The sequence below is a fragment of the Gaeumannomyces tritici genome (assembly GCF_000145635.1).
Source record: "Gaeumannomyces tritici R3-111a-1 unplaced genomic scaffold supercont2.6, whole genome shotgun sequence".
In the NCBI taxonomy this organism is placed as follows: Eukaryota; Fungi; Ascomycota; class Sordariomycetes; order Magnaporthales; family Magnaporthaceae; genus Gaeumannomyces; species Gaeumannomyces tritici.
Genome location: NW_008804550.1, coordinates 94,655 through 119,967, shown reverse-complemented (window position 1 = coordinate 119,967; position 25,313 = coordinate 94,655). Strand labels below are relative to the sequence as shown.

The 25,313-nt window shown below is 58.2% G+C and overlaps 8 protein-coding genes across 8 annotated transcripts; 6 read left to right on the top strand and 2 right to left on the bottom strand.

Annotated features, from left to right (window-relative positions):
• Positions 1–858: 858 nt before the first annotated feature.
• Positions 859–1,494, top strand: GGTG_10408 (hypothetical protein; the record flags this gene model as incomplete). The annotated part of the gene is made up of 2 exons (XM_009228281.1): positions 859–1,123; positions 1,409–1,494. Exons 1-2 carry the CDS (start codon positions 1,054–1,056, stop codon positions 1,492–1,494), a joined length of 156 nt encoding a protein of 51 aa, XP_009226545.1. The 5' UTR covers positions 859–1,053.
• A 344-nt stretch (positions 1,495–1,838) lies between these two features.
• Positions 1,839–2,229, top strand: GGTG_10407 (hypothetical protein; the record flags this gene model as incomplete). The annotated part of the gene is made up of 1 exon (XM_009228280.1): positions 1,839–2,229. The coding sequence occupies one exon, from the start codon at positions 1,839–1,841 to the stop codon at positions 2,097–2,099; it is 261 nt and encodes an 86-aa protein (XP_009226544.1). The 3' UTR covers positions 2,100–2,229.
• A 1,348-nt stretch (positions 2,230–3,577) lies between these two features.
• GGTG_10406 (hypothetical protein) lies at positions 3,578–4,707 on the top strand. Its single transcript, XM_009228279.1, has one exon. The coding sequence runs from the start codon at positions 3,760–3,762 to the stop codon at positions 4,507–4,509; it is 750 nt and encodes a 249-aa protein (XP_009226543.1). The 5' UTR covers positions 3,578–3,759; the 3' UTR covers positions 4,510–4,707.
• GGTG_10405 (L-fucose-proton symporter) lies at positions 4,541–7,569 on the bottom strand. The gene is made up of 2 exons (XM_009228278.1): positions 5,490–7,569; positions 4,541–5,405 (listed from the first exon to the last, which is right to left on the bottom strand). Exons 1-2 carry the CDS (start codon positions 6,290–6,292, stop codon positions 4,790–4,792), a joined length of 1,419 nt encoding a protein of 472 aa, XP_009226542.1. The 5' UTR covers positions 6,293–7,569; the 3' UTR covers positions 4,541–4,789.
• Positions 7,570–8,140: 571 nt separating this feature from the next.
• On the bottom strand, positions 8,141–12,366 carry GGTG_10404 (IQ calmodulin-binding domain-containing protein domain-containing protein). Its single transcript, XM_009228277.1, has one exon. It carries the CDS (start codon positions 11,844–11,846, stop codon positions 8,679–8,681), a length of 3,168 nt encoding a protein of 1,055 aa, XP_009226541.1. The 5' UTR covers positions 11,847–12,366; the 3' UTR covers positions 8,141–8,678.
• A 571-nt stretch (positions 12,367–12,937) lies between these two features.
• On the top strand, positions 12,938–17,064 carry GGTG_10403 (aminopeptidase 2). Its single transcript, XM_009228276.1, has 4 exons — positions 12,938–13,907; positions 14,124–14,211; positions 14,275–16,133; positions 16,355–17,064. Exons 1-4 carry the CDS (start codon positions 13,279–13,281, stop codon positions 16,983–16,985), a joined length of 3,207 nt encoding a protein of 1,068 aa, XP_009226540.1. The 5' UTR covers positions 12,938–13,278; the 3' UTR covers positions 16,986–17,064.
• Positions 17,065–18,909: 1,845 nt separating this feature from the next.
• Positions 18,910–20,841, top strand: GGTG_10402 (hypothetical protein). The gene is made up of 3 exons (XM_009228275.1): positions 18,910–19,227; positions 19,296–19,575; positions 19,655–20,841. The coding sequence occupies exons 1-3, from the start codon at positions 18,944–18,946 to the stop codon at positions 20,642–20,644; spliced, it is 1,554 nt and encodes a 517-aa protein (XP_009226539.1). The 5' UTR covers positions 18,910–18,943; the 3' UTR covers positions 20,645–20,841.
• A 2,309-nt stretch (positions 20,842–23,150) lies between these two features.
• On the top strand, positions 23,151–25,047 carry GGTG_10401 (hypothetical protein; the record flags this gene model as incomplete). The annotated part of the gene is made up of 6 exons (XM_009228274.1): positions 23,151–23,326; positions 23,401–23,521; positions 23,588–23,766; positions 23,859–23,895; positions 23,991–24,009; positions 24,084–25,047. The coding sequence occupies exons 1-6, from the start codon at positions 23,249–23,251 to the stop codon at positions 25,045–25,047; spliced, it is 1,398 nt and encodes a 465-aa protein (XP_009226538.1). The 5' UTR covers positions 23,151–23,248.
• Between the last annotated feature and the right edge of the window lie 266 nt (positions 25,048–25,313).

The following is a 25,313-nucleotide window of genomic DNA, read 5'->3' as shown; positions in this document are numbered from 1 at the left end:
ACAAATAAATAAAATAAATAAAATAAATAAAATAAATAAAATAAATAAAATAAATAAAATAAATAAAATAAATAAAATAAATAAAATAAATAAAATAAATAAAATAAATAAAATAAATAAAATAAATAAAATAAATAAAATAAATAAAATAAATAAAATAAATAAAATAAATAAAATAAATAAAATAAATAAAATAAATAAAATAAATAAAATAAATAAAATAAATAAAATAAATAAAATAAATTGTCACGGGGTTAAGCTGAAGGCCGTACGAGGTAATCACGATAAAGCATGGGTCTGAAGTCCTATATTACTATAAGGTAGAATCAACAACTTCGGAAATGTCAGGAGCACGGGCGAGACCGCCCGGCAGAAAAGGGGGAGAGGGGCGCTGGCAGCCAGCCGGGCACGGACCCTCCCGGGGACGTGCCGGCGAGTCGCCGGTGTCGCGGCCAAAGCATAACGGCGAAGTTAAAAGATAGGGTGAAGCTTAAATTGCACGAAGGCGCATGGAGCGCGAAGGACTTATAGGACCGACCCCGCGTGCCCGAAGGGGCACGAGGGAGGGGGGAGGTCAGAGAAGGAACAATCTTTGTTGGAAATAGCACCTTTGGTAAGAGATTTACGGAGGCTTGACAAAGGAGACACCGCATCCGGCCTGTAACCTGGTGACCACCCGCCTCTGCACCGATCGACCCCTGACAGGAAATTGCCTGAATTGCCTCCCACAAGCTGGCTTTAACCCATGGCCTCTTTGGCCCTGGGCACGTGACAGGCCCTTGTGGCCTCAGGCCCATGGGTCCCTGAGGGGAGGCTCAGCCTTCCTGCCAGACCCCCTTACATAAATCGCGTCGAAATCGTTTCGAGTCCTTGTATTTTGCTAACCGCTATTGCCGGGTATACACACCCTTTGGTATTCGGGATTGCGTTTCCTCCCGTGCGGCCGCACCTTGCAACTCTTATCGCAAAAGCAAAACAATTTGCAAGCGCCCGAATGCGCTTTATGCTGCTAATCCACGCCTCCGCCGCGCCGACAAGGCGCTTGCGCTCGCGATGGCTAACGGCAGCCATATCGTTACCCCCATGCGCCCTGCCCGCCCCGGTGCTTCCGGTCCTAGCACTGGTCGGAAGAATGCTGTTCTCACCGCGGGCAGCTCTGGGAACCCTTCGGCTCGCGCATCTGACAACTCAGCCTATCATGGCTGTCATCGAAGACACGAACGCTCCGCAAGTGCCCCTTCGAGCTGAAAGATATTTAGTGTGTTGAGCATTTTGGCGATGGATACGATGCTTATTGCTAAAAAGTTGCGTTTCGTGACCAGGGCCCTTTTGTGGTTAAGTTGGTACGAATATTAACGCCTACCCTTTTCCTGCGTGTATTTCGGGCGCTGACTTTATTTCTTCGTAGTTGCCAAGTTCTGGGGCGATGAGGCACCTGAGAATATGGATTGCTGGGCGGCCCAGTGCGAGTTCCGGAACGCCGCCGTTTTGTAGATGATTGAGGCCTCGCTTGAAGACCTTGGCGATGACCGCGGTCAAATCAACGAGGTCAGGCTGTACGACAAGCCCGAGAATAGTGTCGAGGCCATCGAAAACCTCTACGCCTTTTCTTCCAGGAAGCCCACAAAAAGCCGCGTATCCCGGTTGATATCGATATTACCTGCGCAGTGGATTCGATGCTTAGGACCCGGAAGTGCTTCGGCTGGCTGAAGCTAAGCGGCATGTATTTTAACAATCCGGTGCAACGCAAGGTCAGGTTACTTGGCCTCCAAGTCAGAAAGCGCCGTTGTGGACCTACAGGACCAGACCGGGAGTACTAGGCAATCGTTTCCCAGTTTATGGAGGCAGGAGAAGGGGACGACGACCCCGACTCCGTGGACCTGGAAAATATACAAGTATCGATGGAGTTTTTGTGGACCATCGAATTCGAGTTCGACGATTCGAGGGTTTTGGACGACTGGAGGAGCGGCGTCCTGATCGATCTCTCAGACGTTATCTTCCCTTTCGGCTATGGGAGGGACAGGCGTAGGTACTATCCGGGGGACGCCAAGTGTCTCCGAGAGCAAGGCGGGGTGTACGGAAACCCCCAGAGACCTTGACGCTGCTGAATACACATGTAGGGGTGCGCACGAGGGGAAGTGGGCCCCGGGGCTTCCATCGTCATCCTGGAAACCGTGTGGGCGGCGCCAATAGGTCTGCTCCAAATCGTAGTAAAGCTGTCGAGGTGAGCGGGGCTTGGATGCTTCACCAGGTTATTGGATTCCGGTTGGGCACAGCTCCCACATTGCGCAGACTTTCGTCTTTTCTACGTACAGGTTCCAGGAGTTAGAAATTGTTGATGTGGTAGGGCAGCCCCTTTTCGGAAACAGTAAGAAGAATAGGAATGAGGAAAGACCACGCACTAGCAAATCTGATCCATGGGGCCTGTAAACGCTGGCATCTTCCTATCAACCTCTGGGACTAGAGTATGCTCGTATGGTAGTATCACAGTAGCGACTCGCGTCAAACCTTACCACAGCAAGCCTATATCCGTCACTCGACAAGCCTCACCGCTGTCGCCTTTCTCATCGGGCTCGACGAGGTGAGAACCACGAGGCGTCTTAAAGCCGCACGCCTTGGTCTCGTTGTGTCTCTGGCGCTGACCGCCCCCGTCGAGATAGGCAAACGCCCAACGCCTTAATGGCGGCTCACTCGGGGCGGCCGTTCGGGTAAATGGAGGCGGCGGTGTTGGGCCTTTACCACGGCATGTAGGTCAACCTAGAGGTGGACATTGACGAGGAGCTCCACAGGTCCCTCGGCCTGTCACAGACTTCTTCTTCCCGGTGAGTACCTATCCGGACGCATCTTCGCGCGGGGTGATACGGCTGCGAATTCATAACATCTGCAGCCAGAGCGTTCGTTGCGACTAGACTCGAAGGTAGGCCCAAGTAAGGCATGGATGGTGAGGAAAGATGATGCCATTGATTGAAAGTTTCTTGGACACGACAACTCAGACCAGAATGGTATACGTGGGAGTTACAAAGCAGATTTCATGTGAGCTCAATACAGCGCCCAGCTTACCCGAGTCTCACAAAACAAATTCTCGGGGTAGCCGCCGCGGCGAGATTCGCCGAAGCAGGCGCTGGGCAGGCCGTGCTCGCCGACGTTTCGCCGCAACAGCAGACGGAAAAGGACATGTGCTATACGAGATATTGCAACCCCCAGGGTCGAAACCGCGGTTGCGCTCTGCAGACACGAGGCTCTCCGTGCTGGCAAAAACAGATTGATGGTAGTAGGAGCGAGCAGGCAATTCGGCCGGCGCCGACGACATTGCCCCGTGATCCTTTTGTGGGGGTTGCATGCTACCATTTGATTTGCCCGTTCGTAAAAAAATTGAAGACAAACACCGCATCACGTCATTATTGCTGGTGTAAACCATCCAAATATTTGGGATTTGGCAGCTGGCTGATCGCCCTTGTCTCTGGCGACGCCGACGTGCTGATGGTGCGACCTCGTGTTGGACGAGAGCGGTGAGCTCTAGGCCGCGACAGGAGAGACGGGCTGGATTGGTAGCCGTGGTGGCGAGCACCCAAAAGGACCTGTGCAACGTTGCTGGCTCAAGACGACGACTTATAAAAGACGGACGACGGAGCTGGATGATGCAAAGCAATAATAAAAAGACACACCAATTTCACTTCTGACCAGCCATCAGCTCTTCCCGAATCCAACAAGAGCAACAGCATCAACAAAAACACCACCACCACCACCACCCCATCCACCATGCACGCCACATTCTTCTCCCTCGGCCTCGCCGCCCTGGCCACCGCCGCCCCGACCCTGACCCTCCGCCAGGCGCCGCACTACCCGCCCAGTTCGCTATCCAAGGGCTTCCGGCTCATCGCCAACGTCACGGATCTATCCCGCGACCTCACCCCGTCCGTCCACGGCTTCGCCCTCGGCGGCATCCACATCGGCCCACCCAACAGCCGCAGCGTCCTCTCCCCACAGGCCGACAACACCTCGCGCGTCTTCTACCTCAACGGCACCGCGGCCGACCTCTCCCTCAACGCGGCCCGCGTCGTCAGCGACGCCGGCACCCCGCCCTTCCCCTGGGGCGTGCGCGTGCAGTCGCGCGACGAGTTCGACGTGCCCGCGAACCCGGGCTCGCACGCCACCTTCATCAACGGCGGGTCCAGCGCCGATGTGGGCGTCACAAGGTTCCCGGACCCGTACAGCGTGCTGGCGAACCGCAAGGACGGGCCCGGCGGCACGTTTGTGGCGTGCTACCACGAGGTGCCCTACTACCGGCGGCCGTTCGTCGTCGTCGACTACGCCTACTCGACCGTCGACCCGGCCACGCAGCTGCCCGTGGTCGAGGTGCCCGAGGGCTGCGCGCCCGTCACGCTGATCCCGCAGTGCGCCGAGCTCAACGACCTGCCCGCCGACGCCGTGTCCAGCCACGAGTTTGCGCTTGACCAGAAGTGCTACGAGGACGTGGCCGCCATCGACTGGAGCCAGTACGGCCCCTGAAGCCCGGGCCCCTTTGGTGGCTTCGTATTATGGGATGTTAATGAGGCAGACGTGAGATGAAAGATGGGATCAGCTGCACATACAAGACACACATTCCTTTGGTACATGGACATGACGCACGACATGAGAAGCGTGACTAGCTAGCATTTACATCTTAATAATATTTGCGCTTAGAAACGGTAGCAGAGAACTGCAGCACCTTCTTAATGGGTATAATCAAGGCGACGTACAAGCTACCTCTATTGTCCACCATCGACACCACCCACCACTCCTATACACCTCAGATGCCCGACGCCATGCCAGACTCGACCCTCTTCTCCTCCAGCACGCGCTTCTCGCCCTTGACGCTATTCTCCTCGTCGGCGGCGCCGGCGTTGGTGATGCCGATCTCGGCCGACGTGAAGGCGTCGGCCGTGTCGCGATACCAGGGCACAAAGTTGACGGCGCCGGCGTACGAGAGCGCCGCCACCATGAACGCCAGGGGCACCACCATGGCCAGGGGAGTGCCGTGGATGTCGGCCACGGCGCCCATGAGCGGCGGCACGACAGCGCCGCCAAAGACGCCGCCCACGATCAGCCCGGACCCACGCTTGGAGTGGCGGCCCAGTCCGCGCATGCCCAAGGCCACGATGGTCGGGAAGCAGATGGACTCGAAGAAGAGCACGATGAACATCATGGACACGCCCGCGTTGCCGCGCGTCGCGATGGCCGGGATCAGGAACACCACCACGAGCGACAAGAAGGCCAGGAACACGAGACGCGGCTTGACAAAGTGCATGAGCCCCACGCCCGCGAACCGCCCCACGGTGAAGGCGGCCTGCGCGCCCGAAAGGAGCTGCGCGCCCATGGCGGGGCTCGTGTCGGCGCGTGCCTCGGTGACGTAGTTGATGAATAGACTATTGGACAAGACGAAGAGAGACGGTCAGTTTATTTTCCTTGCATCTTCCCCCAGACAGACAAGACAAGACACAAAAACACACCTGGCTATGGCGACCTGAGCGCCCGTGTAGCAGAACTGGGCGGCGGCGGCGTGGAACAGGCGGTACTGCTTGCTGAACGGCAGGTCCGACTCGCCAGCGTGCGTCTCGGCGGCCTGGAAGGCCATGTCGGCGTCGGTGATCTCGGGGATGTTGCTCATGAGGAAGATGCCGGCCAGGATGAAGACGAAGCAGGCGATGGCCAGGTACACCCACTGCACGTTGGCCAGCGCCTGGTCGTCCTGGAAGGTGAAGAAGACGTACGACCCCATGGCGGGCGCGATGACGGTACCGATTCCATTAAATGCCTGCGAGATGTTGATGCGGATCTCCGAGTAGCGCGGCGGGCCGCACACGGTGATGAAGGGGTTGGCGGCCGTCTCGAGCGAGCCGAGGCCGTTGCCGATGATGAAGATGCAGGCGCAGAAGCCGCCAAACGACCGCGCCAGGATGGCGGGGATGCACAGCAGGGCGCCGACGCCGTACAGGAACAGGCCCCAGATGAAGACGGCCTTGTAGCTGTAGTGGCGCAGGATCCAGGCGGCGTGGCCCAGCGACGCGAGCGGGTAGGCGCCAAAGTAGGCGACCTGCAAGCCCGTGGACCGGGCGCGGTCGATGCCCAGCGTCTTCTGGAAGTGCTTGTTGAGCGTGTCGAGCAGGCCGTACGAGAAGCCCCAGAGGAAGAAGAGGATGGTGACGAGGAAGATGGGGAAGATGGACTGCCGCAGCGTCAGCTCGGCCGCCTTGGTCGGCTGGTCGTCCTTGACCTTGAGCCGGCGCTTGCTCCACCACTCGCGCGTGAACATGATGGCGGCTGGCTGGCTGGCGGCGGCGACGTGTGAGGGTGGTGGATATCAGGGTCTGTGCCAAGACTTGGCTTCGCAGTTTTAATAGTAGACAAATTGTCTCTGGCCAGCCGGTTCCTGATTTTTTTTCTTCAGGAGAAGCAAGGAAGGTATCTGAGAGAAAGGTAGAATAAAGATGGAGGGAGAGGGGGGAGTAAAGAAGGGACGGGGTGAGGGAAGTGGCCGGTCCGATGTTGGATGCGACGTCGAGAGTACATAGCCTGTCAGTGTCGTTGGTACCCATATACCTACGCACCTCCCAAGATACCGTACTCCATAGCGACCCGATGGGACAGGCCAAAGCTTGAAAGCCACGCCCACAAAACTCCCATGGGGGGGTCTCATCCGCTCTGGAGCGCCGCCTCGTCTCCTTGCAGTCGTCTCGCGCCCTCCCCGCTTCTCCAAGACCCGACGCCCTAGCTCGAGCCAGGGGTCAGGGAACTGCTTTCGGCCCTTTCGGTTTCTCTCCGGTGCGGGTCCGAGTTGGTACACGGTAGAAATCTCACTCCTTCTGGAACATTGTCCACACGTGCTAGCCTGACCTTATTTGCCTGCCTAGTCCATGTCTTGTGAACGCCACTCTTCGCAAAAGCCAATCGACAAGCCAGCCAAGGTTTCAACGGCCCCAAGACTTTTTCCCCCAGTCCCGGGGTGGTGGAGAGGCAAAAGCCCAAAAGGCCAGTCAATCTGGGCAGCATGGAGAAGAAAGGGAAAAGGCCAAGAAAACCTGCGGCGATCTGCGGGGATGCTGGTAGAAGTTGGGGAAACAAGCGGGGCCCTCCTCCTTCTGCTCATTTGCACCGACCGGAATTCGCAGTGATACCGTCACCTCTTTGTCTCACCGGCAGGTGGAGACGTGGGGTTCCAATGTCGTCCTGTCGACCAAGTATCACGCGGACAGTGCTCGAGTCTGCGGGAAAAATTGCCAGCGACGGGGGAAAAGTTGGAGCGAATCAACACCCACCTCACAAGGGAAAAAAAAAGAGAAAGAAAAACACGGCCACAACAGAAAGCGGGGAACTACGCGCACCCTCGCAAGCGCTGCACCGGCCAAACTGCCATGTCTGCCATGCCACCCACCACCATCCCTCCCCTTTTCCCCGGCACATCCATCTCAATGCCGGGCCAAGGCATTAGTAGCGCCGAGATCGCACCCTCCCTTCCCCCTCCCTTGCCGCCCGCCAAAACCCGTCGGCTGCTCCTCCCCCCCGCCGGCGCTTTACTATCTCGTGCGGGTAAACGAATAACCAAACCCTTCTGGGCCTGGCCGTTCCCGGCAGGTCTCGGTGCATGGCGCGCATGCGCACACCTGCCCCCTCCAAGCACAAACGCACCGCACGCATTCCCACGTGGAGCGCGTCGGTCCCCTTGTCGTTGGCACTAAAAGGAGGCGTGTCAGCGAGCGGCCCGTCTTCGGCCCTCTAGCCATGATGGGTACCTATGTATCAAAGAGGTGGAGGCCTTGTCAGCGAGCGTCATTTTCGAGAACTGTTGCTCTCTCTACGTCTTGGCGCCCCGTCTCTCGGCATGGCACTACCGCCGCTAAGAAGAAGGCAGGGAATCAGAACCGGGGGTTCTGCGGAGAGCACAAAGCAACAGAATCCCCACCAGGCCGCAAAAATTAGGGCCGAAGTCATGGTCTGTCAAGAATACCAACGAGTCAAGCCATGGTGCCATTTCCTTCCATCTTCCTTTTGATAAGGTGCATCCTTGGAATCCCAGCCTTTAATTGTCGCGTGGTGAATACACGGCTTGAACTTGCCACCGCGCTGCATGAACAACAAATCAAGTAGCAAAAAGGGCCAGGAGCGCAAGAAAGATAAGAGTAGTAAACGCGGCTAGTGCTAGCAACATACACGGAAAGGCTGGTATTTGCTTCGCCATAGTCTCGCCTGATACAACACAAGGCCGTCTCATCCCCACGCCTCGACGGAGCTACTCGACGACTGGCAACCGCAAGTGAATTGATATAATATTCTCCATCCCTAAAGTATGAAGCCACAAAGATCAAAAACGCCTGCTAAAATCCGTTGCCCAAGCCCACCCAAGATCCCCATATCGACAAGGCGTAACATGAGGCACTCGCTGCCGTGTTCGCAAAAAAAAAAAGAATGCTGAAACAACAAGCAAGGAAGGGAAGGATAGAGGAACAGAAAAGTGAAAACCCAATCTGCATCGCTAAACGCCCATAGGTCCCGTCAAATGCCCGATAAAACAAGGCCCATCTCACACGTCGTCGTACAACCCATGCTCATCATAACTTCTCGTTAATTCTCTGAACAGTGTGGGGCAAGTAAGGAAGAGGGTTGCGTCAAAACAAACGTCGTAACCACTTGCCGTTGCTCATTCAGTTGCTCGACGACGAAGCAACAGCGGACGGCGACGACGCACCCTCGCTTCCCTCCTTGTCAACAGTCTCAGCGACGGCCTCCCACCAGGGACCGTGCGCCTCGCGGTCCACCGCGCCCACGCGCGAGATCTCGTCCACCATGTCCCGAACCCGATCGACGAACTCGGCCAGGCCCAGTCCCGCCAGCCTCTCGCCGGCGGTGCTGGCCGTGCGCACCTTCTCGCTCGCCGATCCAGCCGCAAGCCGCGAAAGCACGTGGGTCCTCAGTCGGCCGAGCAGTAGCCTCAACACCGGCTCGCTGGGCTCGCTGCCCGTTCGCCCCGACTCGGCTGCCGCCGCCTCCATCTTTCCCACGAGCGCCCTGAGGTTCGCCTTGGTCGCCGAGGGCATTGATCGGCCCGACTCGAGCGCGGCCATGACTCCGTCCACCACGGCTTGCGACGAGGACTCGCTGCCATGAGCGGGGGACGAGTCTTCGCCCTCCTTCTGCTTCAACAGCCGCCTCTCGTCGGCAGCTTCGAGGACCGTCATGATGCGGCTGGCTTCGGTCCTCCACGGCACCCGCACGTCTCGCTTCAGCATGTTCTTGCACTGCAGCAGTATCGCCCCCGTCGTGACGATGCGCCGCGTCAGCGCCCCTGACCGCACGGCCCGCCGGTGGTCCAGGCGCAGCGTCTCGGGTATGTTGTCCAGAGAGATGGGCCCCAGGCGAGTGAATAGATCGACTAGCACCTGCGTGTAGATGCGGTCCGGCGTCGGGCGCGACTTGGGCTGGCAGATGCCCTCCGGGTCCCGCCGCGTCGCCTCGGCCACGAGCCTGCCACGTGCGGACCGCCACGACGCCTCGGCCGTCTCGAGTCCGTGTTCCTTGCGCTCCAGGGCCTGTGCAAAACACTTAGATTCGTACTGCGACGCCGAGGATAGGATTTGTGGCGCAACGAGGCTCAAGAGGTAGTTGGCGTGATCGCTCGACATGACGTCGATAAAGCTCATCAATGCCTCGAGCCTGTCGACGTAGGTGCCGTTCTGAAGCCCATTTTCCACAAGCTCTCTGACCTCATCGTCTCGCACGGGCGCGCAGAGCTTGGGCAAGAGCTGGCCCATGGTGACAAAGAACTTCTCATACGAGAAACTTCCCGTGACAAACTGTTGGTAGGCCACTTCCGTGTCCAACACCTCGCCAATGAATGTGTGCATCGACTTGCCCTGCTGCACGAGGCGCTGAAGCTTGCCGCGCAGCTCCTTGGCCACCTCGAGCAGAAGCCTAAAGTGCTCTTCTTCCTGACTCTCGTGCTGCATCGTGTCCCGCATACGCTGCAGCAAAGGTGCCAAGAATATGGCCTGTTGCTCCCTGTACTCCTCCGCCGACAAGCGGTAGTTCTTGTCGATAGACAGCTCGTGGACCAGGATGCGGTTGTCTGGGAGTAGGCGGTTCCTGGGGATGCGGACCCTGACCGTCATGTGCTTGGCCTGCTCAGAAGGCGAAGGCTCCTGGTCCGTCGAATCCTCATCCCTCTGCTCCAACGACTCGGGCGTCCCCAAGTCGCCCATGGCCGTCTCAACCGTGTAATCAGCCGCTTCCCGGGGCTTTGTGTCGCCGCTGGGCTTGATCTCGGCGCGTGACTTCCGGGCCTTGCGCACGGCCTCAAACACCATCTTCTTGCCCTGCTCGGCACCGGCCAGCTTCTTGATACGGACGAGGAGCATCACCTGATTGTCCTGGATGCTCTGCCGGTACGATTCGGTGACCGACGGGTCCGTGCTGTCCTTAACCGTCTGCCAAATGGCGTCAAGTTCGATAAACTGCATGAGCATGACGTCGATGAGGGCGCCCGAGTCCCGGGCCTTCCATGAAATGAAAATATTGTGGAAGGCCGCATACGTCTCGGGCAGCTGGGCCTCGAGGCTCGGCGGGGGCGTGTAGCCGTTCATCGACGTCAGGCGCGGTAGGATGTTCTCAAAGCATATGAGAAGATCCCTCGCCTTGCCAACGAGCTCCTGCAGTTGCGGATTAGCCAGGTCATCCTTGGAGAGGGGGTGCGCAAGAGCTGCCCCAACCTGCTCCTGTTCTCCCTTATTGTCCTTGTTACTCAGCACCTGGGCCGGGTGGCCGAGAATCAACAAGGCGCTCAGGAAAGTGCGCACGGCCGCCATCTCGTTGACGGACCCGACGGCGCCCTCGCGCAGGCCGCAGATCCTCAACATCCTAGAGGTAGCGGTCAGCACAGACTCCTGAGCGAGGAGCTGCACCACCTTCTCGAAAGCCGTCTCCCGTACGCCATCAATGTTGAGGCCCAGGGCCTGGAACTCGGCCACGGCGCGGCGTCTGACGGTGGCCCTCCACCACCACTGCAGCTGGCGAGCGGCAGACTCTGGCGTCATGGGCCTGTCCGCCTCCTTGCTCTCCTCTTTGACGTCGGACAGCATGTCGGCGGCCTTTCGGATGTTACCCAGGCTTTGGCTGTGGCCCCTGGAGCGCGTCTTGGCCGCGTTTCGGCTCATCAACTCATCGCGCCGCCTCTGGACCTCAGCCATGCGCTCCTCCATTTGCATCTTGAGTTTGCGGATCTCCTGCTCGCGCTTCTCCTTTGTTGACTCGGCCACCGCCTTGGCCCTCTTGACCTCCTCGGCACATGCGGCCGCGATCTCGGCGAGGTTGCGCTCGCGGGTCTGCTGAGCGGCCAGCGCGCGCTCCTCGCTGGCTGACGTGTCGCGGATGGTGGCCTTTGCGAGGGCAGCCCTCAGGCGCACCTTTTCGGCGTGTGCGGCGCGGTCGGCGAGACGGGCCTTGCGGTCCTCGAGGATGGATGCGCGCCGGAGATGCTGGGCGATGTGCTTGCTCTGAGGCCCGGCCTGGCGGGCACAGCCAGCAGAGGACAGCGAGTGTGCCGAGGAGATGGAGTTGCGGCGCGAGGACGCGGCCGAGTCCTTCCGCCTGGCCTGGGACGGCCTGTAGAAGCGGGCGGCGATGTGCGGTGGGGGCGTGTAGATGCGAGGCGCGCCAGGGCCGTCCGAGACGGTGTCCAGCTCCTCGTCGGCCTCAACGGCCTCGGCTAGCGACAGCACCATCTCAGGGCGATCGATTGGCGAGGCGGGCGATGGCGAGCCGAGGGGCTCTTCGTGAGCCCGCGAGATTCCGCTGAGATCCAGCGACGAGCGCCTCATGTTGGGCAGCCGGAGCGGACCGTGGGGTGGGACGTTGCAACAGGGTTAGATTTTTAGGTGCTGGCGGGTTGAGGGATAACGCGCTAGAAATCGGGTGAGAAAATAAAGGCAAAGGAGGGATTCAATCGGCGCCGAGAGCGTAGGGAGGCTGAACGAAGGTAGGGCGTGCGCAGGTGGCAGAGGTCGTTGATGTGAACCGTCAGATGGAGTAGGTTCCCAGGCGGAAGCGTCAGGGGTGGGAGAGCAGCGTGAGACAGGTCAGCCGGGGTTTCCGTGGTCAATATGACGAAGTTGGCGTCCTCGCAGGGCTTCAAAACGACGTGGCGCAGGAGGCGCGAGGGGTTTGCGTCAAAGTTGCACACTCCAACATGGGACAAGGAAGGCGCGGCATCGAGGGGGAGAAGACAAAGGAAGCGGGAGGCAAAACGAGAGACTGCTTCCAGTTTGTGACAATATCGACGGCCGATGGAAGCTCACAGAAGCGTCGCAGGTTACCAAATGAGCACCATCGGGCGCTATCTAATCCGCCTCCAGTTGATCAACGATCAGGACTCGAACTGCTGACTGAGCATGCGGGTAACGCAGCCCCCTCGACCCCAACCCCTCAGAATTGGTTGGTTCAACAGGCCTGCCCGCCCTCTCGCAGCAGGGATCCACCTGTGAACGGGTTGGAACTTCATTATGTCAGCCCGCCAACGGTTCCCAACCACCCCCAAAAAACAAAGCAAGGCAAACCCCTCGATCTCTGCCCAGGGCAGCGCGACTCGCCGATTCAGACTGGCGCTAGTTGAGCCTCGAGCTCTGCCGCCAGACAATGAGAACAATGACAAATTCCTCTCCCACAGGTTCAGACGACCACTCATAAAGAGCATAAATCGTGTATCTAATTTACATCTATCTACACGTAGTCACGACCAGCCCGTTTTTGCCCAGCCTAGGCGTACTAACAGCCGGCGTGATGAGGGTGACATGCAGGTGCTGAGCCGCAGGATGCAGCGCTAACTCGGTCCAGGTGCAAGCCTCGAGGCCCCACCTAGAGAATCCTGATTAAATTATGTCACTTGCGCACCTAGTTGGGCATTTTACTGTGATTGTCAATGCTCTTGGCTCGACTGCAAAAGTCAGAACGGAAAAGTGGGAGGAGAGCGACGCGGGAGGCTCGGAGCTCTGTGCCCAGACTGCGTGACGAAAGAACTGGAAGGCGGCGCAGGACATGCGGTTTTTGCCTGCGCCACCCTGAGCGAGCGAGTCACCTGACTGGCAGAAGAGAGGAAGGAAGCCCTCAAGAGATAGATGGACGTTATCGGCAGACAGGCGCTGGGCGCGTCCTGGCGGCGGCTCCTCCAGACAGCCCTGTCATGGGGAGGCCACCGCATGGCCCCTGGAGGCCATCATCACCAAGCGTTCGTTGGCTTCCCTCGTCCTTGGGAGAATGGCCCAGCGGCGGCCGTGCACACGCGCGTGCAAGAAAAGTCTGTCCGTGGGCATCCAAATGCTTCTTGTGAGGCGCGAACTTGGCAGGCGACATATTTGCTTCGGCGGTCGCGGGCGTGGCGAGGCGCCACAACAGAGCCGCAGCCGCAGCACCAGCACCAGCACCAGCCTGAGCTTGAGCTTCCTCGCCCCACCACCTCAAGTGCGGGGTCCCCACCCACTCTCCCAGAAGCTCCAGCTCCCAGCCGTCGTCGTCCTCGCACAACCTCAACAACGAACTCCCACCACAGCTCGTGCATTGCCTTCGGCCCCTTTTTGGGACAGCCTGTCGTCAGCCTTTTCGTCCCGCCCCCTCCACTTGCGAACCCATCCTTCCTTTGGTAGCCCGCCGCCGTCGCGCTCCAGATATCGCCCCACCCGTGTCTCTTCCATCACCTCGGCCTCGATTCCGTCGCCTTGGGCCGGCTCTCGTCTTGCGCCGATCCGAGGCTGCGCATCTCTGTCCGGGCCTTTGTCCGCCATCATGGCCGACCGCGACACCCTGCTGGCCGTATTTCGGCCTCGCCACTATGACTTGAGCCTAACCAGCCTCGACTTGAAGAACTGGAGTTACGATGGCACTGTTACGTACGTTTTATAATCGTTTTTATTGTCTTACATTTGTTTTCCCACTTCTGCATTTTTATATTTACTTTCCTACTTGTGCTTCCTTATTTATATTTTCCTGTTTTTGTTTCCCCATCCCTGCTTCCAATTTCTGTTTCCCGTATCTGCTTTCCTATTTCTGCTTTCTCCTTTTTATCTTTTATTTTCAATACCATTAACATATCCGGTGGCCTTTAGAATCGAGGGCGAGCTGACCCAAGAAACGGCCGAGATTACCTTGAACACCCTGGAGGTTAAAGTGATAGAGGCTCGTTTTGATTCCAAGGTATGCCCATGCGTGCTTCCATCCCTCGCGTTTTAATCCTATGCTTACCGAGGAACCGCGTAGCACGCCAAGGCCACCGTCTCCCAGTCCTCAGACAAGTTCAGCTACGATGAAAAGAAGCAGCGCTGCACCATCACGTTTCCGGCCCCCCTGTCTCCCTCCCCCAAGGTCACGCTGTTCCTCAAGTTCACCGGCATCATCAACCATGACATGGCTGGCTTTTACCGTAGCCAGTACAAGGCTGCTGCTCCTGCGGCTGCCTCTGTGCCCCGCGATGACGAGTACCACTACATGTTGAGCACCCAGTTCGAAGCTTGCGATGCTCGCCGTGCGTTCCCCTGCTTCGACGAACCGAACCTCAAAGCTACCTTCGACTTCAGCATCGAGATCCCAAGCGACCAAGTTGCATTGAGCAACATGCCTGTCAAGGAGAGCAGGGATGCCGGATCTGGAAAGACCCTCGTGTCCTTTGAGCGCACCCCCTTGATGAGCACCTATCTCCTGGCCTGGGCCGTCGGCGATTTCGAGTACACAGAGGCATTCACCGACCGCCAGTACAACGGCAAGCAGATCCCCGTCCGTGTTTACACCACCCGTGGCCTCCGCGAGCAAGGTCGTTGGGCTCTGCAACACGCGCCCAAAATCATCGACTACTTCAGCGAGCAGTTCGAGATTGACTACCCGTTACCAAAGTCGGATATTTTGGCGGTGCACGAATTTACCCACGGCGCCATGGAGAACTGGGGTTTGGTGACGTATCGGACGACGGCCGTTCTGTTTGACGAGAAGCTTTCCGACGTGCGCTTCCGCAACCGCGTCGCTTACGTCGTGGCCCACGAGTTGGCCCATCAGTGGTTCGGCAACCTCGTCACGATGGACTGGTGGGATGAGCTCTGGCTCAACGAGGGCTTCGCCACTTGGGCTGGCTGGCTAGCCATTGACCATCTTCACCCCGAGTGGGATGTCTGGGCCCAGTTTGTCAACGACGGCATGGCCCTGGCCTTCACCCTTGACGCCATCCGAGCCTCCCACCCTATCCACGTCCCTGTCCGCGATGCCCTCGATGTCAACCAGATCTTTGATCATATCAGCTACTACAAGGGCTGCAGCATCATCCGCATGTTGGCGAACCATCTTGGCGTTAAGACCTTCCTGAAGGGAATCGCCATCTATCTCAAGAAGCACGCGTACCACAACGCCAAGACGGATTCCCTCTGGGCCGCCCTGAGCGAGGCCTCAGGCGCTGACGTGAAGACCCTCATGGCTCCATGGGTCCAGATGATTGGCTACCCGATTGTCACTGTCACCGAGCAATCTCAGGGCATCACCGTCAAGCAGTCGCGCTTCCTATCCACTGGCGATGTCAAGCCCGAGGACGACACAACCACATGGTGGATCCCACTCGCGCTTTCTGGCAGGACAGGCATGGCGCAGGGCGATGTGGACACTTCGTCCCTGACAACCAAGGAGGAGACCATTTCTGGCGTTAGCAGCGAGTTTTACCAGCTCAACAGCTCGGCGAATGGCTTCTACCAGGTCAACTACCCACCAGAGCGGTTGGCCCAGTTCGGGAAGCAGCTTGGCAGGCTCAATGCTGCCGAAAAGATCCGGATCGCGAGTTCAGCGGCCGATCTAGCCTTCTCCGGCGACGGCAGTACCGCAGCACTGCTTTCATTCCTCGAGGGCTTCAATAGCGAGACGGAGTATCTGGTACTTGCGCAGGCTCTTGACGCAGTTGGTGCCCTCAAGTCGGTGTTTGGGGACGACGACGAGATCCGCAAGGGCCTTAGCGCCTTCACGCTCCGCCTAATCGAAGGCCCGCTGGCCAAGGTCGGCTTTGACGTTCCGGCCAATGACGAGTACAGCAACAGCATGCTTCGAAAGAGGCTGTTGGTGGCTGCTGTTGCCAATGGTCACGAAGGGTAAGCTATTTTCTTTCCCCTTTCCTCTTTTTCATTTACCCTTTCCCTTTCCCTTTTCCGCTTTCATTTCTCCCTTTTCATTTCTCTCTTTTCATATTTCCATGTTCACTTTTCCCTTCTCATTTCTGCTTTTTCATTTTTTACTTTTTAAAGTTTGGTGTATGGTGATTGTTATCTTTTTGTGGCTTCTTTTTTAAATTAACCAAACGCTATTCTATTAGTATCCGACAAGAGGCACAAAGGAGATTTTCCGCCTGCTTCGAAGATGGCGACAAAACGGCCATTCACGCCGACCTGCGCACTGCAGTTTATCGCGCCGGGATCCTTGGAGACCCAGCCAAGGCCGCCCAAATCTTAAAGAAGGAGTGGTACACAACTGCAGCGGTCGACGGCAAGGACATGTGTCTTGCCGCCTTGGGACATGTTCAAGATCTCAAGGTCATCGAGGAGGTGCTCCTGCCGTTCCTCCTATCGATCTCGCCGCCCGCCGCCGCGTCGGACTCGATCCCGGCGGGAGACCTGCACATGCTGGCCTCTCCCATGGCCGCAAACCGAGTGGCACGGCCGCTGCTGTGGAAGCGCATCCAGGAGGGGTGGGAGAGCGAGGTGGTGGCCAAGATGGGTGGGAACCCGGTTGTGCTGGACCGGTTCGTTAAGCTATCGCTGAGCAAGTTCACGGACGCTTCGGCCATCGACGAAATCGATGTCTTCTTCGCTTCCCGGGACACGTCGAGCTTCGACCGCACACTCAAGACCGTGAAGGACAAGGTGCGGGGCCGAGCAGCATACCGGTCCAGGGACGCCGAGGCTCTGCGTAACTGGCTCCGTGAGAAGGGTTACGCCAAGCAATAGTTTGTCTGGCGGGCGGATAGGCGTTTGCCTGCCCAGATAAAGTGATATTTACAAGGTTTTTTAAACATTTTCCCGTCCCCGTGCGATTTCGTGATGGCGGGTTGAGCGTGATGAAGTCCTTGCGGAAGAAACGCATCCATGGCATCCACAGTGCTAGTCTGGGCGTCTTGGGCCGTGACACTAGCGCCAGCCAAGGGATGCACACAGTGCCAATCGGTTATGAATACACACGCTCGCCGCAAAAAATATGGCAGTTTGACAGGTCCCAAGTGTTAAAATTGTTGATGCCATAGGCTTTTCCCATTCTTATTTTTCTTCATATTTTTATTTTTCTCATTTTTTTTTCGTATTCTTATTCATTTTATAATTCTCATCGTTATTTCCGTTATTATTCCTTTTGTTATTTCCATCTTATTTCTATCATCGTTTCTTCAGCAGCCTTTTAATGTTGGGTGGGACTGCCATCTTTTTTTGTGGTGGGCGTGATACAGTACGCGATCCCTGGTTGACTCCCTCCTATTCCTCCCTTGGCTTCCGCTTGGCCGCGACGGACTTTTTTTACCTCTTCCATCTCGTAACCTCGTCAAGCGCTTACCTCCCCCTGGCTACCTAGGCTTCGGCAATTCCCTCTCTGCCCGGCCCTTGGCTCGGGTTGGATGGACCAATCCCTTCGCTGGCAAGTCGACCGCCCGTTGGTGAGAGAGCCCGAGACCACCCGCTCGCCATATGCACAGATTCGAGACGGCGTTGAGGTGGCCATGGCTCCCCGTCATTTCAGAGCGAGAGCTAGCTCCCGATGTTATTAGCCGTAGTGCCGTGGTGGTGCGCGGCGTGTGTGTACGTCTAGAAACATGCACACCTTATTCGGTGCCCATGAGATCACCCCATCACGCCACACGGGATGTGCGATCTGCGCTCACGCTGATGTCATTGTGTAATCCCCGCAGCCTGCCGAGCTCGGGAAGAGAGTAATCCAGACAAGTGACAGGTTCAACGGGAGCCAGATATCCAGAGAAGTCTTCACGGTGGCCCATCCGGGATGCGCGGACGGGCGGACTCGGGGTCGTTGCCGACCACCCCTCGGCCAAATGGCGCGGGGGTTGTAGACATGTCACCTCAGCCAAGACCTGCCCCATGGGGATAAAAATAGGAGCCTTGTAGCCAAGAGCAAGCCAGCCGTTGGCCGGGCTCTGCCATGTGCTGACTGCATCACGACGACGACGTGTTGTACGTGACAACGCGGCCTCGATTCCCTGCACCGGCTATGACTCTATCCAGAGCAGGGCGCATTTCTTGTCTCCCCGCCTCTGCCAAGATATATGCCTTGTCCAAGGCTCGGGGAGCCCCGTCTCGCGGCCTTGTTTTACGTGGACCCATTTTGCAAAGGGTGTGCCGCGGAGAGCCAAGGACACATTTATTAACTGCGCTCGGCTCATCCAAGAGCATCCAGGAGATCCCCCGGTTCCTCTCAGCGTGGCAGTCGGGGTTGCCAGCACTCCAACACTCCAACAGAAGGGGCTCGTCATTGCCTAGAGTTTCTGAATCGCGCGGTCTTGTTGACCGAGCCTTTGTGCCTTTGCGATGGTTTTGTAACGGCAGACACCGCTCATATTCCCCGCTCTCCTCCTTCCCCAAAGTCTTGGGCTTCTCGGCGTTCGTCTTGGAAGGTCAGCCAGGTTCGACGCACCGAGGGCGAAGCCTTTCTTGGGTCCGCTGCGTTGAGAGTTGGACCAAGAAGTTCGGTCTTGGGCGTCGCGATCGGCAATGAGACGCTGACCGACCCGTTATCCTCCGAACCAACTTTGGCTCTGGCACTCGGACTCGTATATATATGTGAATGCTGAAAGCCCTGCTCGTCTTGGATATGACTCCCCACGCCTCCCAGCTGAAGCCGGTTCCGCCGTCGTGCCCCTGAGTGACCCAGTCCTGCACAGCAAGAAGCAAAAGCCACTGGGAACATGGCCGGAAATGGCGACAAGAGCGCCTCTCCTACGGCGGCCCCCGACACGATGCCAGGCGCTTCCGAGAAGCCTGAGGCTGGCCAGTTCGAGAAGTCTAGCAAAGAGCCTGTTGAGGGCGAGACGGAGCGGACAGGCGCCGAGGCCTACTACCGCAACTTCCAGCCCATCGCTGACCTTAATCTTCCCGACTGGCAGGAGACGGAGCGCAAGTTGGTGCGGGTGCTGGACTGGACGCTGCTCCCGACCGTGTGGATTCTTTACCTCAACAACTACCTTGACAGGTCAGTCGCACACACACAAGCTCTAAGGGTCGGCGTCTAAGGCCAACCTGACTTGGGTCATCGATTAGGACCAACATCGCGCAGGCGCGTCTGAACACGTTCGACGAAGATCTCAACCTGGGTGGCGATGACTACAACAATGCGGTGGCCGTGTTGACAATCGGCTACATGCTGGCCCAGCTGCCATCCAACATGCTCCTGACGCGCGTGCGCCCTGGCATCTACCTCCCGGTGACCGCCATCGTCTGGTCGGCCGTCTCGGCGGCCACTGCGGGCGTCAAGAACTCGACCGAGCTCATCGTGGTCCGCTTCTTTCTCGGAATCCTGGAGGCTCCCCTGTTCCCCGGCGTAGGTCTTGAAAATGCACAAAAAAGTAGAAGAAAAGAAGCGCAAGAGCTGATGGTGCACTATGAACCCCCCCTTTTAGTCTGTCTACCTCCTGAACTGTTGGTACACGCGCAAGGAGATCGCTCTCCGCACCGCCATCCTATACTCGGGGCTCGTGCTCGCGCAGGCCTTGTCGGGCGTGCTGGCCGCTGGCATCTTCTCGGGGATGGACGGGACCGCAGGCCTGGCTGGATGGCAGTGGCTCTTCGTCGTCGAGGCCCTGATGAGCACCGTGTGCGGGGTCGGGGCGTTCTGGACGCTGCCCGACTACCCGCACTCCAAGACGGGGGCGCAGAGGTACGTCATGACCGAGGACATGCGGCGGCTCGCCGAGGCGCGCATCGTGGCCGACCGCGTCACGGGGGCCGGGGGCACCGGCAAGGTGTGGCACGGCGTCAAGCTGGCGGCGCTGGACCCCATCACGTGGTGCTTCATCTTCCTCAACATCTTCATGACGGGCTCGTACGGCTTCAACTTCTTCTTCCCCACGCTCGTGCGCGGACTGGGCATCGGCAACAACACGACGTCGCTGCTGCTCACGTCGCCGCCGTACCTGCTGGGCGCGGCCTGCTCCTTCTTCGCGTCGTGGAACTCGGACCGGACGCCCGAGCGCGGCTACCACATCTGCGTGGGCCTCGGGGCGGCCGCCGTCGGCTACGTCATCACCATCTCGACGCCCAACGTGGCGGCGCGCTACGCGGCCTCGTTCCTGTTCGCGCCGGGCTCCTTCTCGGCCAACGCGCTCGTCTACACGTGGGCCGTGTCGACGCTGAGCACGACGCCCGAGAAGCGCGCGGCGGCCGGCGCCATCGTCAACATCTTTGGTCACCTCGGCAACATCGTGTCGCCCTACTTCTTCCGCCCCGAGGAGCAGCCCGTGTACCGGCTGGCGTTTGTGCTCATGCTCGTCTTTGGCGCCACCGCCTTCGCCATCGCCATCAGCACCAAGATGTACCTCAAGTGGCAAAACAGCAAGCTCAGGAGGCGGGCAGACCAGACGGGCGAGATCTACAACCCGTACATTCTGTGATTGGGGCCATGTGGTTGTGGCGTTCGTGTTAATGAAAGGGCCAGAAGCTTTTGGGGGGGTGTGGCTTCGTTTCACACGATTCGGGATCAATTTTGCTCGTTTTGGAGAGAGCATGTACGTACGCAGCCACGATGGTAAGCTGGCGTTACTGGCAGGACACGCTCACACGCTCTCTCAAGTCAGGCCCATTCCTAATGGACAAATAGGGAAGGCAAGAGGCAAATGATCAGCAGAAACCACGACTCAAACCTCTAGCGCTTGCAGCGCTCCGCCAAGACCCTAGATTGGCAGCTAGAGGCTTCCATGATTGGATTTTGCATATCCTCGGGCCGGGGTGGGGTGAGACACGCGCGAGAAGCGACGGGCGGGAGATGCGACGGATCGGGACAGAGCGCGAACGCGGATGCGGCCTGGATGCGAGGGGAGGCTGGCAAGGGAGAAGATAACCCACAAACACAAGAGAGTATGTAAATAACAAGGAACCAACGCCTCCGAGCACGACGTCGAGCGGAAACGAAATCCGGGGGCTAAACGCACGCACGTGGAACCTGATTGGGCATCGGGGAATTGCGTGAGAGAGGACGCTAGCTCAGGGTTGGAGGGTTCGTTTCGTAATAGGTTCCTCGCCGGGGCCCTGGCGGCGCGGCAAGCAGCTAAAATGGCCGGATTATCCGGTTGCCCCAAGCTATCCTCCGCTGTCAACACCTCTGTAGATGTATATGAAAGTGGCTTACCGAACAGAGCACTCTTCAGCTGGTCACCCAACTCTTGGAGAGCAGCTGAGACATGGTGCCGTCACCCAGCCGTTGCCTTTGAAACTGGCCAAGGAAACATAACCTCGAGGCCCCTCTATTCCCGGCATCAAATCGACAGTGATTCCTGGCGGCTTCTGCAAGCAGCTGGCCTTGCCATCTTTGGGCTGCTGCCCATCACGGGAGTAGCGGTGGCACCCTCCCAACCGATAAAAAATAAAACCCAAGAGCTCCAGACGCCGGCATGAATCTCTAGCGCGCAGGGTGGCCAAGGCTTTGTTTGTTAGGTGTTCGGCGGGAAGTCCGAGGGACGAATCACGTCTTTCCCCTTGACACGACCTTGACGGCGCCTAGGTGTGAAGCTAGTGCAGAACCCGTCTAGCGAGGTGCTCCCTAGCGGGATAGCATTCCCCCAAAACATTATACAGACATTCCACATCCAATGGTGTCCTGTCAGAGCCCGGCACACCGCCGCCTCGATGATATCATCGACAGAGGAGGTGGTGTGTGGTGGTGCCACAGAAGCATCACACATCGCGTCCGGAGAAAAGGAAATGTATAAATGTAGGGGCTGTGGAGCATGACGATCATCCGCAGGGAAGAAGGAAAAAGAGCAACCAGGTCCCGCGCTATTGCATTGCGTGTGGAGGCACTGGGAGGCAACCCGCTGGTGCGCTTCGCTCGCGTGGTGCCTTTTTTTTTTTTTTTTTTGTCCCGACCAGCCTCGTGGCGTGGTGGGGACTCTCGACGGCGGCTAGCCCTGGGCCAAGACTGATGGCACAAGCAAGCTGTCCGAAGTCGCACATACAGCACCTCACACAGGGAGTCAGGCGATGCCGTGCTGTGCGTGCATGTGTATGTGTATGTGTATGTGTTTGTGTATGTGTTTGTGTATGTGTTTGTGTGTGCGAACGTGCCTGCAGGCGGCTTTCGTGGCAGTATCTCTTCAGTGACATGGCTTTCGAGAGCTTTGGGCCCATCACGACATCATGGATCACTCACATTGAACAGCTTTGTACGGCAAGGCACGTACCACGCGTCCCTCCAGACAGACGAACACAAATATCAGGCCGTGTGTGGCTGCCGCATGTGCCAGGAGGCCCTTGTTCCTCCCATCTCGCGGCTGCATAGGCGCGCGTGCCTCGTGTCAGTGTCCGAGTCAAACACTTACCTCCGACCATCCCCTCTCCGGAACACAGGCCGGACACGGCCAGCGAACCTGTCCACAGTCAACCTGAACGCCTGAACGTATGCAGCTGCCCAACAGGGAGCTGTGCACCACCACGCCAGGGCCAGGCGCCATGTGGAGCCACCCTCCTTCAGCAGCGGCGGCAGCAGCCTTCATGCGTGGATATATCGCCGAACGCCATCCGACCCCAACTTTGGGCCCATGTCCTGGCAGAGCTTACATGGCATGTGCGCCCGGTGTGCATCGGGAGGAGTGAGCTTCGGCATGATCTGCCTGACCTGCGTCAAAATCAACTTTCCTGAAAAGTGAATGATCAGACGGGTCGCCCAGGAGGGGCAAGGGTAAGGGACCAGCCCTTCTCTTAAAAGGAAACGCAGGCGTCAGACTTTCCTTGTACCGTTCCCGTTCCGAAGCCCACCCTTCTTTTTGCGCCACGTCCAGCCAGCCGTACATATCTTTCCTGTTTTCCTTTTTATTGCAGAGCCCCAGCTCCTGGCGGAGAAAGGAACTCGCCGTTTTAGTCAACCAACCGCTCGCCAGACGAGAGCCCACAAGTCAATTCTCGGCAGCGGCATGTCACGTTCAGTCTAAGGGCGTCCTGTCGACAAAGATGAAGCTTTTAGGCACTCCTTTTTTTGTCTTGATAGTATCCTTCGCCACACTATGTCTAGCCGGGATACCAATCAGCCAAGCCATCACACGGCTCCCAGCCTGCGGGGTATGTGGAAGGAAGAGAGCCCGGTTCACTGTGGCGACGGCGATGCTTACTCTTCTTGACGACCGGCCACGGCATCTAGACGACCTGCATCTTGCAGTCCATCACAAGCTCGCCGTGCAACTCGGTGACCAACACGACGTGCCTCTGTAACAACAATGACCTGTATGGCCTGGTCCAGGACTGCGTCTTGGCCAACTGCACCGGTCCCGACGCCATCAGTAAGACCAGCGGAGGCCCTCAGTGGAGATGGAAGAGGGGGGATTTGATGCTGACGCGGAAACCAGAAACGGGACTGGTTCAAGCCCAGGTCTGCGACCTCCCGCTCAGGCTCCGCAAGTTCGATATCCACATCGCGGGCATCCTGCAAGGCCTCGCCATTTTGTGTATCTGTCTGCGTATTTTCTCACGATGGTACACCATGGATCGCACCGGGTTGGACGACTGGATAGCGATCATCATACTGGTAAGAGGAACAGAGAGCGGGATCTCGGAAGGGCTCTTGCCTGCCGACATCAGTGAGACCCACCAGAAGCTGACAGGGACCTACGTATCTAGCCATTGTACTTCGGGTTCGTGTTTTGCGGCCACTACGGTTAGTTCTCCCACGTCCTGGGCTCACACCACTTGCCCATCCCGAGAAGGACGAGACAGCGGGGCTAATCCCGGAGAGGAACGTCTGTGTCATAGCGGGCCAGTTAGCGTTTGGGTACATAGCCTCTCCCGCTTCCCATCCCTGATGAGCTCGCTCACACTGACCATGGGTTCGTCGGGGTTATGCAGCATCGACATATGGTTCGTGGAGCCCGACGCCGTCACCGAGGCGCTCAAGGCCTTCTACGTCGGCGAGACGCTCTACGTTCTGCTGCTGGGGCTCACCAAGGCGTCGATGCTGTGCTTCTACCTGCGCGTGTTTCCGCACCAGGGCGTGCGGCGCGCCATCCTCGTGGGGCTGGGCCTGGTGGTGACGTCGACGGCGACACTGCTGCTGCTGCAGGTGTTCCAGTGCGTCCCCGTAAGTCTCTTCTGGGAGGGCTGGCGGGAGGGGCTGGCGTTCCTGGCGGGCGACCGCCGGTGCGTCAACATCAACGCGCTAGCGCTGGCTGTGGCCGCCATCAGCATCGCGCTCGACATGGTCATCCTGGCCATCCCCGTCCCCGTGGTGATCAAGCTGGACCGGCAGATCCGCAGCAAGGCGGCGGGCATGTTCGGACTGGGCATCTTCATCCTCATGACGAGCTCGGTGCGCATCCCGTACATCGTCGAGTTCGGCGACAGCCGCAACCCGACGTGGGACGCGACCGACGCGCTCATCTGGTCGGGCATCGAGATCGCCGTGTCGATCATCGTCATCAGCCTGCCGGCGATCCGCGTGCTGCTGCGCGTCATGTTCCCGAGGGGGGGCGCGGCCCGGGAGGGGCTGCCGCCCATCGAGTCGGCCAGGGGGCGCACGTTCCGGCAGCGGCTGTCGTCCATCAATGGCTCGGCTGAGTTCAGGCCCAACTTGCGCGGCGGGGCGTCGCGAGTGGCCGAGGGCAGCCGCGCCATCGAGCTCAAGGACACCAAGTTCAGCACCGGCACCGCCAGCAGCTCGCAGATGGAGACCAAGTTCACCACGTCGACCTTTTCCACTGTGACGGTCACGGACGAACGGGACGGGGAAATGGACGGGGGAAGAGGCAGTGACCGAGGCAGTCACATCGCTCACCACATGAAGACAGCCCCAGGCCACGCAAGGGGCGGTTAAGCGCTGTAGTATGGACCGGACTTCTTGCTCGTTGCATTTTTGGGCTATTTCTGGTGCTTTTTCTTTCCTCAACGGCTGCGGTTCAGCACCAGAGCCTGTACCAGTAGTAATGACGGATGGTTATAAATAATGGCAAGGGAAAACAACAAGGATAAAGGGTAGCTAGTTTGTTTGGAGTTGAGGCGCATGTTTGATCAAGACAATTGATGAGTTCCTTCGCCCCGGGCTTCATAGAATTTCCACGCAGCCCCACTCCAGGTGGGTTG

What these genes read in the sequence shown, in the direction of transcription:
- GGTG_10406 (XM_009228279.1), top strand. Translation starts at nt 3,760, where the DNA reads ATGCACGCCACATTCTTCTCCCTCGGCCTCGCCGCCCTGGCCACCGCC.
- GGTG_10405 (XM_009228278.1), bottom strand. Translation starts at nt 6,292, where the DNA reads ATGTTCACGCGCGAGTGGTGGAGCAAGCGCCGGCTCAAGGTCAAGGAC. An exon ending in GCTCAGGTCGCCATAGCCAG is followed by an intron (nt 5,406 to 5,489) that starts GTGTGTTTTTGT and finishes CTTGTCCAATAG; the next exon opens with TCTATTCATCAACTACGTCA.
- GGTG_10404 (XM_009228277.1), bottom strand. Translation starts at nt 11,846, where the DNA reads ATGAGGCGCTCGTCGCTGGATCTCAGCGGAATCTCGCGGGCTCACGAA.
- GGTG_10403 (XM_009228276.1), top strand. Translation starts at nt 13,279, where the DNA reads ATGGCCCAGCGGCGGCCGTGCACACGCGCGTGCAAGAAAAGTCTGTCC. An exon ending in AGTTACGATGGCACTGTTAC is followed by an intron (nt 13,908 to 14,123) that starts GTACGTTTTATA and finishes GGTGGCCTTTAG; the next exon opens with AATCGAGGGCGAGCTGACCC. An exon ending in AGGCTCGTTTTGATTCCAAG is followed by an intron (nt 14,212 to 14,274) that starts GTATGCCCATGC and finishes GGAACCGCGTAG; the next exon opens with CACGCCAAGGCCACCGTCTC.
- GGTG_10402 (XM_009228275.1), top strand. Translation starts at nt 18,944, where the DNA reads ATGGCCGGAAATGGCGACAAGAGCGCCTCTCCTACGGCGGCCCCCGAC. An exon ending in CTCAACAACTACCTTGACAG is followed by an intron (nt 19,228 to 19,295) that starts GTCAGTCGCACA and finishes GTCATCGATTAG; the next exon opens with GACCAACATCGCGCAGGCGC. An exon ending in AGGCTCCCCTGTTCCCCGGC is followed by an intron (nt 19,576 to 19,654) that starts GTAGGTCTTGAA and finishes CCCCCCTTTTAG; the next exon opens with TCTGTCTACCTCCTGAACTG.